The sequence below is a fragment of the Dermochelys coriacea genome, chromosome 1 (assembly GCF_009764565.3).
Source record: "Dermochelys coriacea isolate rDerCor1 chromosome 1, rDerCor1.pri.v4, whole genome shotgun sequence".
NCBI classification, from domain to species: domain Eukaryota; kingdom Metazoa; phylum Chordata; order Testudines; family Dermochelyidae; genus Dermochelys; species Dermochelys coriacea.
In genome coordinates, this window is record NC_050068.2 from 252705635 (window position 1) to 252719843 (window position 14209).

The 14209-nt window shown below is 45.5% G+C and overlaps 1 protein-coding gene across 6 annotated transcripts in view; it reads left to right on the forward strand.

Annotated features, from left to right (window-relative positions):
• STAB2 (stabilin 2) overlaps window positions 1–14209 on the forward strand; it is a 134289-nt gene that overhangs the window by 88581 nt on the left and 31499 nt on the right. For all 6 annotated transcript variants that reach the window (XR_006282895.1, XM_043519367.1, XM_038391817.2 and 3 more), the window contains 5 exons: window positions 4949–5025; window positions 6586–6711; window positions 7976–8049; window positions 10875–10946; window positions 13494–13613. Coding sequence is in view for 5 of the 6 variants with exons in the window: in XM_043519367.1 (XP_043375302.1) it covers window positions 4949–5025; window positions 6586–6711; window positions 7976–8049; window positions 10875–10946; window positions 13494–13613 (469 nt within the window). In the remaining variant the exon portion in view is untranslated. The remainder of the gene's footprint in view (window positions 1–4948; window positions 5026–6585; window positions 6712–7975; window positions 8050–10874; window positions 10947–13493; window positions 13614–14209) is intronic.

Sequence of the window (14209 nt, forward strand, 5' to 3'; positions counted from 1 at the left end):
TGTATGTTAAAAGGAGCACAATACCAGAGTGATGGTCCGGCCTGTGATTATAAGAGCAGAATTCCATCGACCCTTGTGTAAGCCTTCTGCCAGGTGGAGTTGGCTGCAACAGGATCTGCATTCAATATATAGGGGTGCCTCTTAACAATCCAAAACAGAACCAGCTCGAGCCCCCAACCTAGTAATCTGGGAAAATCCCTGGGCACCTCTAAGAAGCAACATTTCCCCAGTTGCAAATACTGAGTCTGTGTATGACAAAAGAAAACTTTTATTAAAAGGGAGAGGGAACCTAGCATTAATCTAGGAAGCCACCAAAACCACAATTCAAAAGCACAGAACCATAAGCAAACACCCATCCCTTCGCATCAGTTTCCCACCCTGCATTCAATATCAAAGTGAATTGTAACCCCAAACCAGCCAAAACTGATCACTTTGGCAAAGCAGATCCATCTGCTGAACACCTAGGCAGAGCAGATGCGTCTATGCAACTACAGTCTGCTCCTGAAGTCTTTTCCCCCCAGTGCATCGCTAGAGGTCGGGAAGAGCTCATTCAGACCCTGCTTATACATGCTCAGTTTTATCTTACACATACAGGACTACATTTTCAAAAGTAGACTTTAATTTGAGGCAATGAAATGTTTGGTTATCCAGTTTGGGGCCTCAACATTTCTAGTGTCCCAAACAAGGGCACTTATGCACAAAAATTGGGTGTACAGACATGCAACTGCTAGATATGCATATAGACAGTAAGTGTGTGTGCACAAAGCAGACATTCTCAATGCCTAAAATTAGAGGTTAGGATGAAGTTCCTTTAAAGTCTTGGCATTTTTCAGTTTAATTGATAACATTACCATCCTTTTCCAACGTTGCATGTCCATTTGTTTTTGGGAGCATTACAGTCAAAGATACCATGCATCATAGTATCTGTCCTTCTCCTTCCCTCTCCCTCCCCCGCCCCCACCCAATGTTTCTATTTCCCCATTCTTCTTACCCTCATTCCTCTACAGTTCCCACCAGCTCTACCTACTCGTCTTCCCCTTTCCACCCTGATCTCTCTCCTCTTCCCACTAGCCCAAATCCAGATCCCACATCCACACCCTCCTCTGCCTTCTCCTCCTGCTGCTCCTCATTTCTGGTGATGTTTGCTCCAGCCCTGGTCCTCCCACCATCTCCACCCTCTCCATTCCCATACCAATCCTTGCCACCACCTCTGTCCATCAATAGCCATCATTCCTAACCTCCCACTCATGCCCCTCCCGCTCCTTTTCTTGCTGTCTCTGGAATGCCCACTCCATCTCTCCAAAAAAAAAAAATCACAGCCAATCACAACTTCTGTATATCTCACTCCCTGCAGTTCCTGGCTCTGGCAGATGAAGTGATCCAGGGCTCTGACACTGCCTCTGCAGCTGCCTTCTTCTTGTGGAGGCCTCTCCTTCACTCATACTTCCTGCCCTGTGTCAGACAGTGGTGGGGGTGTTAGGCTTCCCCTCTCCCATTCCTGCCCAAGCTAATCCCTTCCTCCTTCCCCCTCCCACTCTTTCTCCTCCTTTGAACAGCACTGCACCCAACTCTGCTCTCCTCTCCTCTCTTCCTCCATGGTGCTGTCATCTATTGGCCACCCAAAACTCCTTCCTATCAGCCCTCCCCCTCATCCATTCTATGACTTCCACTCCATCAGGACTGATGATTGCTCATCTGATATCAGCCATCTTCTCCCTGCCCTCTCTTTCCTTTCTGCCATTGACAGGGCTGTTGATTCTCTCCATTCCTCACTCTCTTCCACCCTTGACTTCTTTGCCTCTCTCCCTTGCAAGGTCCACCCTATCAGCTCCTAGTCCTGGATTATCCCCAACATCCACTTCCTTGGCTTCTGTTCTCACATTGCAGAGCATCTGTGCTGGAAATTTTGTAACTGAGCTGACTTCTTCCTCTACAAATCCATTCTCTCCTCCTTCAGTTCTGCCATCTTCCTTGATAAACAACTTTACTTTCCAGCTTAATTGAATCCCATGCCCACAGCTCCAGCCACCTTTTTGCCAACTTTGATTCACTCCTCAAACCCTTCTCTCCTCCTGCCTCCACTTCTCTCTCTGCACAGGATCTCCCCAATTTCTTCTGGGAGAAAATTGATAAAATACATGATCTTCCCCATCCCCTTGGCTAGCCTCCCTTCTTATAACTCTCTCTCTCTCCCCTCCTCCTCCTCCTCCCCTGTCACAGATACACCTACCCCAGTGACCCTCTCCTAATCTCCCTTGTGCCTACTCCCATCCCCTACTTTACTGTTCTCACTCTCCTCTGGCTCTTTCCCATTACACTACACACATGCTGTAGTCTATCCCATTTTAAAAAACAACAACAGCCTTACTGTTGACCCCACATGCCTCTCCAACTACTGCCTCGTCACCCATCTCCCTGTCATCTCTAAACTCATTGAACATGCTGTTTACAATCGCTGTCTGGTGTTCCTGTCCAATTCATCCTAGACCCTCTCCAATCCAGCTTCCACCCTTTGCATTCCACTTCAACCATTCTCACCAAAGTTTCTAATGACCACGTCTTAGCCAAAGCTCAAAACAAGTACTCCATCCTCATCCCCCTTGACTTCTCAGCTGCCTTTAACACACCATCAATCATGCTTTCTCTCTTGAAAGCTTGTCCTCCATTGGTTTCCATGACTGTTCTCTCCTAGTTCTCCTCCTACCTCTCTAATTGTTCTTTCAGTTTGTCCTTCAGAGGATCCTTCTCATTACTCCTCCAGCTTTCTGTGGTGCTTCCACAGGGCCCTATCCTTGCTCCCCTTTTCTTCTCCTGCTACACTTATCTTTGGGTAATCTCATCCATAAACACAAATTCAACTACCATCTCTGTGCTGACGACTCACAGGTCTTTCTGTTTACTCCAGCTTGTTCTCCTGTCCAAACTAAAATTCCAGCCTGTTTCTCTGGCCTTTCCTCATGGCTGTCTAGCCATCAGCTCAAGTTAAACATGTTGCCTCACTCATATCCATTCAGAGTGTTGCTGCAAAGATCATTTTGCTAGTCCGTCACTTTGACCATGTCACCCCTCTCGTTGAATTCTTCCCCGGGCTTCCCCTTCTGTGTTGTATCAAACAATGTATTCACTATCAAGGCCTTTCACAGTCTACCCCTACTCTACCTATCTCTCATTTGCTTTCAAGATAGAATCAGAGTTTAAAGCTAGCAGGGACACCACCAGATCATCCCCTCTGATCTCCTTTACATCACAGGCCACCACCACCATCCAGACACTAAACCCAACAACTGAAATCAAACCAAAGAGAAAAGCAGAGACCAAGGTGCACCAGTGCCTGAGCCCCCACAGTGGCAGGGAAATGATGATGTGAGATGTACCCAGATAATCCTGGCAAGTGACCAGCACCCACCTGCTGCAAAGGAAGGCAAAAGAAAACCCAAGGTCACTGTCAATCTGACCTGGAGGGGAGGGAAAATTCCTTCCTGACCACACATATGGTGATCAGTTAGACCCTGAGCACATCAGCAAGAACCAGCCAGCCAAGCACCCAAGAGAAACAATGCTCCATCTACCTCACAGAACTGGCCTGCATAGGGTTGCCAACTTTCCAGTTTTTTAAAAGCTGGACACGACAAGCCCCCCCCCCCCCCCCATCGCTCGCTCCCCTCTCCCCTGGGACTCACCTGCCATCTGCAGAGCCAGGCTGGGAGGAGCTGACGTGGAGCCTGCCTGCTTGCCCAATTGGGGCAAAACAAGGTGTGGGGGTCAATCCCCAGAACAAGGGGCCAGGGGCAATCGGGGCACAGCAAGACAGGTTCTTCCCACACCCCCAGCAGTGGAGGCCAGTCACTGCGATAATTGGAGTTTTGATATCCAGTCAGCAGTACTGACCAGACACTGCACAGGTCCCCTTTGGACCAGACTTTCTGTTCAAAAACCTCACACCTGGCAACCGTAAGCCCTCCCTGTCCAATGTCCCATCTCCAGCCATGGCCCCCTTCAGAGGAAGAAATCAAAAAAACCACCCAGAATACACTGCAAGGGGAATCCCCTTCTGACTCCTGCAGGTGGCTAGCTGAAACCCTGAAGCATGAGCTATAGGGTCTGTCTGCACTGCAATTAAACATTAACAGCTGGCATGTGTCAGCTGACTTGGGGTCAGGTCTCGGGCTGCAGGGCTGTAAAATTGTGGTGTATACATTTCAAACTCTGGGCCACTCCCCCATCATGGGGTCCCAGGGCTCATGCTCTGGCCTGAGCTGGAACATCCTCACCACAATTTGTCAGCCCCATAGCCCAAGTCTCACAAGCCCAAGTCAGCTGATTTGGGCCAGCTGCAAATGTTTTACTGCAGTGTAGACATACCCTTAGGAACATAAAATACAACCAGAAGTGAACCCCAGAGCTCTTGAGCCCTCTTTTTATCATCACAAGCAACCCTGTCATACAACTGCACTCAATTGCATTGTTGACTCCCCCCTTCAATTGGCCAATTGTGTAAGCCTCCATCACCCACCTGTGAACAACCTTTGTGCTTTCTTCCAGGCTGCCCCTCACACTCAGGAGAAGCTTCCCCCAAAATATCTGCAAAATTCATTCTTTATCTTCCTTCAAAACCCTTCTTAAATCTCTCCTTTTTTGTGCTGCCTACAAAAAACAATGGTTAGACCACAGCTGTGCTGAGACCACTGCCTATCATGCTGACCAGTACTGTCTCACTGTTTTTTTTGTACTCCCCTGAATCCATCTGTTGTCTCTTGTCTAATATTTAGATTGCAAGCTCCTTGGGGAAAGGCCATTCTCTTGTTCTGCATATGTACAGCGCCTAGCACAATGGGGTCCGAGGCATCATGGTATTACAAAAAATAATCATAATAAAGATACAGTAGAGCAGTGATGACAATACAGAGCACGCAATGACTTCTGATCTAACCCCCTTTCTCTGTTCTAGCTGCCTCCTCAAGTCTGGTGGCACTGCATATTGTAAGTGTGCAGCTGGCTTTAAAGGGAATGGAACACACTGTACAGGCAAGTGGGCTTTGTTTTCTATCTGTTCAAAGAATAGCTTGAAGAACTTGGTGTTCACTGTGAAACAGAAGAGCTGTTGAGAGATGCATGTTTCCCTACAGGAAGTAAAAAGAGGACTTGCTGCCAGTTTGTTCAAAATGAATTGACTGCAACAGGTGCAGATTCAAAACAAAGGACTAGAAATCCCTCAGATACAGTATATTGTGTTAAGAGGAAAGAACAGGGAAGAGGGAACATATTGTGCACACCTGGAGCTGTGGTAGTTCTGGAGTAGGGAAACCTGGATTAGGTCTGTTCTTTTTTTCTGACCCAGTTTAAAGAACATAGGCTGATGGGAGGTACAGTAGCACTTCTGGCTAGTCCTGTGGTTTTGTCCATTTTCTGAATTGTTGTAAATTTGTGGTGATTAAATAAAACTGCTCTGTGGATAACCTAAGAAAGGGACAATTGCAGTTAATCCCAGGTGTTCTTTTGAAAGCGTGGAAAATCCAGATTTATGAAACAGACTGTTTCCTTCTGCAGTGTGTAATTAATCCCTTAATCTTTATCTGGTTAAAATAACACCCTTTGGAACAATGGAGTATTTGTCTAACCATGATGGACAGCACTGTCCTGACGCCAGATTCTAGCCCCTGCTTTGCAACACCCTAGCAGCACAAATCAGCCAGAAAACCAGTTTAATCTGTTACTGGGAAATTCCCCATATGTAGGGAGCATCTAAGGTGGCATAGAACCAGCCTAAGGTTCTATTCCACTTACTCTTGGGCCCTGGTGTAGGGACTTTCCTGAGAAAAAGGGGGTTATGGGCCAAATTGCCAGCCCACTGTGGTCTAATTATTCTAGCTACTGGAACACCTCGTTGACATCATGAGTAGCTGTGTGTAAATTAAAGCAGTTGTTACACTGCTCTAATTTGCACAGGGGACCAGATGGTTCCCTACCCATCTTTGCACTACCCAGCACAGCTCAAAATCTGGGAGAATTGAGAAAAAGGCAAGAATTTCTATCTGAATAGCCAAAGTTCTGCAGAACCTAGAAGTATTGAAACCCTTATGTCCTCAAGCTCCAGCCAAGACACATTTAAGAGTCTAACAACTCCCAGGGCCAAAGTCCTTTAACACATCCAAGTGATGTGACTAGCACTCTCAGACTCCCTTTCCTTTTCAGTGCCAGCGCAGGGTTTACATCCCATCACATGAGGTGTAAACTTTTCCAAACTAAGGAAAAGTTGGAAGGATCTGTATAATCCCATGAAACACGTGGAGGGCCCTCTCTTCGTTATTCAAAGTTAGACTAGGCAGCATTGGACGATGGGAATTTATGGAGACCAATCACAGCTGACTTCTTATTTTCCACGTTAGAAATCCACTTTCCCCTTTTCTTATTGCAGTTTACAAGAAATACGTGTAAGATTCTAATTACATCTATGGACTCTTAAATCAGAGTTTGTCTAGGAAATATCACTAAATTTCTTTACCTTTGTAGAAATGACAGAGATTAGTTAATCTGCCAATACAAAATTAAGCATATTGATTTTATTTTTTGTTTCCCATTATACAGTTATTGACGCATGCGAGACCAGCAATGGTGGCTGTTCTGTCAAAGCAGAGTGTAGAAGAACTACTCCAGGAAACAGAGTATGTGTTTGTACAGCTGGATACACTGGAGATGGAATAGTCTGCCTTGGTAAGTGATCACTAGATCAGGACACTTGTCATAAAACAGGGAAGTGGTACAGTGATGTCTCCACAATGTATGTACTGTGTATGTTAATACTGCATGGTGTTCACTGTGTATGAGATGGATCCCTAAAGATATATTTCCACACACACACACACACATGCACACTGCCTTACCTTGGGACAAACTATAAGACACTTTAAAAGGAAATTCAAAATTCAAGTATCTCCAAAACAAAACGACTCCTATGAAATCATAGCAGTAAATTGCCCTTTGGATCTAAGAGTCCTAATATTCAGGTCACTACTTGAAAGGGCTGATGCGAAGCCCATTGAAGTCAAAGACTCCCACCGATTTCAATGGACGCTTTGGATCAGGCCTTATACCCATCCAAGGAAAGGGTAAAAGACTTGCACCTGGTCTACACTAGGAAATTAGGTCACTATAACTACATCGCTCAGAGGTGTGAAAAATGCACTCTCCTGAGCGATGCAGTTAAACCGACCTAACCCCTGCTGTAGACAGCGCTATGTCAACAGGAGAATTCTCCTGTCAACATAGCTACCACCTATCAGGGAGCTGGAGTCCTTCCTATGCTGACGGGAGAACCCTCCCATCACCATAGGAAATTCTACACTGAAGCACTCCAGCTTTTTATGTGTAGACAAGCCCTTACTGTATTAAACTTCACTGTGAACCATTCTAAAAGCAATATTGTCTGCATGTTTACAGCTCTTGCTTAGAAAAATGAAAGATACTTACAAGGAGGGCATTAGGTAGCAATGAGAATCTGTCTAAATGAATCACATTTGTCCATAGGTGCTGAGGGGGTGCTCCCCCCAGCTTTGCCCAGTCCCCACCCCCACTCCGACCCCGCCTCTTCCCTGCCTCTTCCCCACCCAATTCTGCCCCCTCCCCCAAGCGCACTGTGCCCTCTCTTCTCCCCTCATCCTCCCCAGTGCCTCCTGCATGCCGTGAAACAGCTGATCACGGCAGGGTAGGCACTGGACGGGGGAGGTGCTGATCAGCGGGGCCCGCCAGTAGGCAGACAGCACTGGGGGGAGGGAGAGGCGTTGACAGAGGGGCTGCCGGTGGGTGCTCAGCACCCACCATTTTTTTCCTGTGGGTGCTCCAGCCCTGGAGCACCCATGGAGTCGGCATCTATGCATTTGTCACAAGCCTGCATTCCTAGTACATGTTATTTAGCTAATCAATGAAGTGAGAATTTGTAAATCACTGAGTTTTCTCCAATTGTTTTTGTTTTATAAAGAAATCAACCCTTGCTTAGAGAACAATGGTGGATGCGATAGAAATGCGGAATGCACTCAGACTGGACCCAATGAGGTAAGTAATGTGTCATCACAGTTAAAAAGGCCGAGTGTGGTCACTCCGAGCTAGGGCTGGCTGAAAAATTTCCAACTGAACTTTTTTTCCTCTGTTCTTTTCTTCTTTTTGGACAGAAAATTGGGTTTTCAACTAAATGACATTTGTGGGAAGTGTTTGCCTTCCTCACCATTTTTCAATTTTTCCTTAGAAACCAAAAATCTGAAAAATGTTGACCAAAACCCCAAAAATGTTGGCCAAAACCATTTTTTTGTTTTGTTTTTTGGCCCTATTTTTTCATATTTTCAAAGTTTTCAGCTGAAAACTTGGGGGGTGGGGCTGAAAATGAAATTCTCTTAATTTCTGTCAAAATTTTCTGCAGAAAAATCCCCACTTTCCAACCAGCTCTGCTTCCAATGTATAACAGATTCATGCATAAGCAGATAAAAACAAGTGCTGTGTTAACTCTGCAGTCAATGTGCAATAAGTTTTACACCGGTAATTACCACTGCTTTCACATGACTAGAAGTTTAGCTATAACTGAAGTACTTATTACTATCCTTCTACTTTCATACTTTACTGTTATCGCTATGGGCTGGACGGTAGTTCTACAATCCAGCCTGCATAGCTGTGCTTCCCCGGGAGCAGGGCAAGAAAAAGACAGTGATTGGGAATAACAATCTGGTTCCTGCTTCCCCTTAACTCCCCTCTTGGAGCAACCTGCATCAGCCCTTTTGCTGGCACAGATTACTTCCCCTTTGCCTCAGCCAGGGGTGCAACTAGAATTTTCCTAAGGAGGGAGCTCAGAGCTCTCCCTCCCCGACCTTTGCACCTAGATCCATGCTCTCCCCACTGCACCCAGCTCTACACACACTGTCCTCCTGCCACCCACTCCCAGCCCTGCACTCTTCCCCTTACATTGCCCCACCCCAGCTCTGAGCTCTCCCCTCTGCATCCAGCTCAACACACAGTCCCTGCTGCTGACCCACACTCAGCCCCCCACTTTCCTCCCCACATTGCCCTGCCCCCCAAATCCAAGCTCTCACCCTGCACCCAGCCCTGTGGTCTCCACTGCCCGCATCTAACCCCAAGTTCTTCCCCAGAGAGCCAGCCAGGCTGGAAAGCACCATCACCACCAGGCGCCTGACAATTCTGGGAGCTCCAGACCCCCATCCCCTTTTGCGTCTCCACTTCCGTAGGAAGCACCAAAAGCCTGGATCCAACCCTCCCACCCTCCTGGGGACTGGGAGTTCCTGGTGACCCCTACTTCTCTTCTCCCCAGAGGATGAGGGTGCCCAGTGCCCAGAACATCAGGAAGACTGCAAAGGTGGAGATGGTGGACCAAGTAGCACATGGGGTTGCAGTACCACTCAGATCTGGCCGGGCTATCCCTCCATCAGGACAGATGGGTAGCTGGGCCAAATATCCAGCTCCGGTCAGGAGCCATGTGGACAGGCCCAGCCTCAGATCTCATGTACGGGATGGCACATTGGGTGAGGGGAGCATGGTGCCAAAGCTCTGCCCACCTGTACATGAGGGCGTGTAACTGCCCAGCAGTGGCTGCCCTCTACCCTGCACAATCACTGGCAATGCTGGTAGCCTCCCCAAAGGGGCTCCTTACTCTGCCTTTCTCCCCTGTATAGGTGTGTAGGAAAGCTCACAACTGACCCCTATGAAGTACTATTTTTGATTCATATAATTTCTACAAGCTCCTATAACCGGAGGGCTAACTATATGCCTGAATTGCTTGTCCTTCTCCAAAGAGCCTGGTGATTAATTAATGTATTTTAGAATGCAGATAAACTGAATATCCTGTCATTACACTGTGATTGCTTGGTAGTTTTGTTTTCTGACGCACCAGCTACCTCCAAAATAATAAATGCAGAATAATGCCAGCATCAGTATAGTGTAGTTAAATGGCCCTAGATTCTCAAATGACATGCATAAAGTGTGCAGTGTAGTTGTAACCATGTCGGTCCCAAGATATGAGAGAGACAAGGTGGGGGAGGTAATATATGTTTTCTTCGACCAACTCCTGTTGGTGAAAGAGATAAGCTTTCGAGCTACCCAGAGCTCTTCCTCAGGTCTTGAAGAAGACCTGAAGCAGAGCTCTGTGTAGATCAAAAGCTTGTCTCTTTGACCAACAGGAGCTGGTCCAATAAAAGATATTACCTCCCCCACCTTGTCATGCTTGAAGTCTGACCTTTAAAGAGGAAATAAGTAATTTTCTTTAGCCATGTTAACTTTCCAGCTGTGTGATAATTGTGGGTATCAAAAAGCATAACCCCAATGTAACTACACTGAAACATGCACATGATGCCGCTGAGTAAGATGCTGGCAGTAGCAACACAAGGACACATTTGTTAAAGTGCTTTTGTGGGAGTATTTCACCACCCCAAAAATGTCCCCACAAAAAAGTGTGCTGGTTCTTTATTCTGAAAACATGGTCAACTTCTTTAATGATTTAAATAATACAGCTAAAAGGATGGGGAGATGAGTTGTGTTTTCAGCGGATATCTGAACTGAGCTACACTGTCAGAGGTGAGATAGAGAGAGGCCATTTCTGATGCCCTCAGTTGCAGAGGAGAAGAAGTGAGAAAGGATCATGGAGCTATGACACCTTGCATCAGCTGAGGATCTGCCCTAAAGAGATGATGTGCTTGTAGCATGAGAAATGGTAAATTATAAAATGGATTTTAAGATAAAATGGGATTTTGAATTCTTTTCTTTCCTCATTTTACCATGCAGATCAGTATAGCCAATAAAAATAAATAAAATCAAAAGGTACTACACAACCAAGTTCCATAAGTTTCTGTGTTAATATGGATCCTTTCTTCTCCTGGTAGGCAGTGTGTAATTGTTTGAAAGGATATTCAGGAGATGGTAAAACATGCACATACATCAATCTGTGTTTATCGGTGAGTATCATTTTACAGGAAACTATATTCTCATCATAATTTTTTTTTATATAACACCAATATGCTTTTGGTTTGGTCTGCATGCAAGACTAGCTTCGAAGTGTGTAGGGTAGCCCATCTGGACCTGATTCAGGAAAGCATGTAAGCATATGCTTAAGATATAGCTGACAGCAGTTAAGCATGTGCTAAACTTTAAGCTTATGCTTAGATGTTTTACTGAATTGGCCCCAAATATGGAACAGTCTAGTTTTTAGGCTGTGCACAAGATTTAAAAAAAAAATAACCTTAAATCAAATCCTGGGGGATACACTGTTTTTTTGTGGTTAAAGGCAAGGAGTAATTTTCATTATTTCTGTACAGATTTTTCAGTGTTGCTGGAATTAGTTAAAATTTAAAAATCCATTCTATAAATTACTCACAGTTTCTGAAGTACCTACAAATATCTAAGGTTTTAGAAGTGAATGCAGTTTCTAAGAAAGACCAAATAAAATAGCCAGGTTCCAATGATAACATAAAAATTCTTCTCTGATGCCAGTCTCACTGATCATTCCAAGATGACAAATCAAATCTCACAACTCCATTCCTGTCAGCTCATCTGCTCCCAGGATAATGTACTATGGGCCAGATTCTCCAGTCTGCTAAGTGGCCTGAAAATGGCACAATGTGGCCGTAAAGTAGCGAGACGGCAGGTAGAGAATTCCCCCTATGCAGTGGAACTCTTCACTGGTGTTAACTCTCGTGCATCCCTCAGTGTAAGAGGGAGAAGAAGGCATGTTGAGTGTTCTGGGAGCAGGGTTGAAGGGGGGCAGGGAGATGAAGGGGGGCATGGTAGAGCAGAGCTCCACTATGCCTGATCCTCCACTGGTGTAAGTTTCCTCAGGTAATTTGGTGCTCTCCCTGTGCATGTGGAATCAGGGAACCACAATCCTCTGCTCAGATGGATTGGAGAACCAAACCCTCTGTCTTTGGAACTACTCATTATGTGCAGATAATTGGCAAAAGCTCTAGGCACCAGTTGGCTCCCATATGGCTCCGAGCCTTGGTGCTGGCCCTCTGCACAAGGTTTAATTTTACTCAACGGGCCCAATCCCATACTTCTGACACAGGCAAAACTCCTGTTCATGTTGAGCCCAAATATAGAGTGTAGGATCGAGCCCTCTGATGCATACAAGCACTTGCTCATTGGTCTCAGATGAAAAGCCCTCAACATGCAAAAGCTTCCTCACAGTGATCACAGGCTAAGAATGGCTGATGCATTTCACTGTCCTGTACACATTGATCTTTCATCTCCAGAGAATGGTGACAAGTAGTCATCATCCCTTGACCTGGCAACATTCTGTCACTGGATTCTTTTCCAAAGATTTCCCAGATGGGGAATAGCGAAGAAATGTAAATTAAAGTCAGGGGAGGGAATGTTGTTCAGATTTATGAGCTACTGCATATGTTTTTGTGTGAGTTTCATTCTGACAGCTTCTTCTACTTCACTGGTTGCAATGCTATTAAAGGAATGTTTTACAGAAGGTTGTCTTTTGTCAACATTGTGCAGCATACTAATCTGACTGTAATATAGCCAAGTGCTCCATGGCAAAGCTACACAGAGAGCTCTGAATAAACTCAATTCCCTGTCCAACAATCCAGCTAGATCTACCCAAATAAACAGCACACAAATCCAAACCTCGCTACATAGGGTGAGAACTATGGTAGGGCCCATCCTGACTAGACCCCTGGTGGTAGTTCAAGAAGGACCCCCCCCCCCAATACCCCTGAGAGTGGGAGGTCAGACAAAGTGGAAGTGGGCTCCCATGTGACTGGCATCAGAGTTTTATAAATGAGTGTGTGAAAAAAGAAAAAAAGCTACATTTCTCATTTGGCAGCATTCCTTGGTTTGTTGTGAAGAGATGTTTCCCCTTGTCCACAAGTAAACCAGTTTGCTGTTTGGAGATCTGATTATCAAGTAGGCACCAATTCTGGGTTGGCTCAGTGGGTGTAACAAGGGCTGGGAGCAGCCAGATCTCCCCTCTGGGGAATTCCCCTTACAAAGGGAGCTCCCAAGAGATGGAAAGCCAGATTAAGAGACCTATGGGAGATGGGAATGAGTTGGAGGAAGGACACGTGCGGCAGTTCTGTGCTCCAGCTATTCTGGGCTACCAGACACATAAGGAGTAAACTAGAGCAACCTCTGCAACCCAGAATCCCAGAGCCACTTTTGGCTCCCTTCCCTCTCAGGATGTACCTCCTAAGAAGTGCAGCTCAAAATCATAGCCCAGGAGTCCATGATGAGGCCTGCATGGAAATCTTTTGGGTAGCAGTATACAATAGCCAGTTACATCACACTGAACTGAGGAGCTAGCAAGTGGGTGTTAAAGAAACTGGCAGTGTGCTTTGCTTTAAGTGTCAATAACTATCTTTACATTAATCTTGAATGCTTTTTTACTATTCATAAGAGACTATTTCCCTCTGTTGGAAGTTTGAGCAAATGAACTGAAATTTTGTAAACACAAATACACCAACTAATTTGATTTTGTCTGATGTTCCTAATCTTACAAGAATAACGGTGGCTGCAGTGAATCTGCAATCTGTAATGACACTGAGCTGACAGAGAGGACCTGCACCTGCAAACCTGATTATGTTGGGGATGGATTTAAATGCCGAGGCAACATCTACCAGGTAAAACATTGTGTGTTCACTGTTATTGAATATTTTTCAAAGAGTTATGTAAAACAGTGGCCACTCTTAAAACCGTGCCAGTTTTGTATAGATAAATAGATACAGCTACCCAAGTATTTCCTAGGTATGTCCTGCAGTAGCTATAGGGAATACTGCAAATGCTGAAGTAAATTTATGTATTTATCTAACGGAGAAGTGGCACCTTTTAAAGAGCAACAGCTGCTGCACATCTTAAGAAGCAGTGGCACAGGCATGGGACTAGGGTTGAGGAACTTGTGAGTTCTATTCTCTCTTTTGCCAATGAATTTCAGTATAAATCATATAGGACAAAATTTTCCAAAGTGCCCACTAATTTTGAATACTTGGGCTTTGGGTGTCCAATCTGAGACACATAGGATGGCTTTGTTTTCAGAGATGCTGAGTACCTACTACTTCAAGTGAAGTAACCAGGAGCTTCAGGTGCTTGGTGCTTCTGAAAGGGCCAGATTCCACTTGGCCCTTCATGGATGAACAGTGGAAGGGGAAAGAGGTGCAAGGAGCCTTCTGCTCCTTCATACAGTCCATATGAAGGCCAGGCAGAATGGCAGAACCTGCAC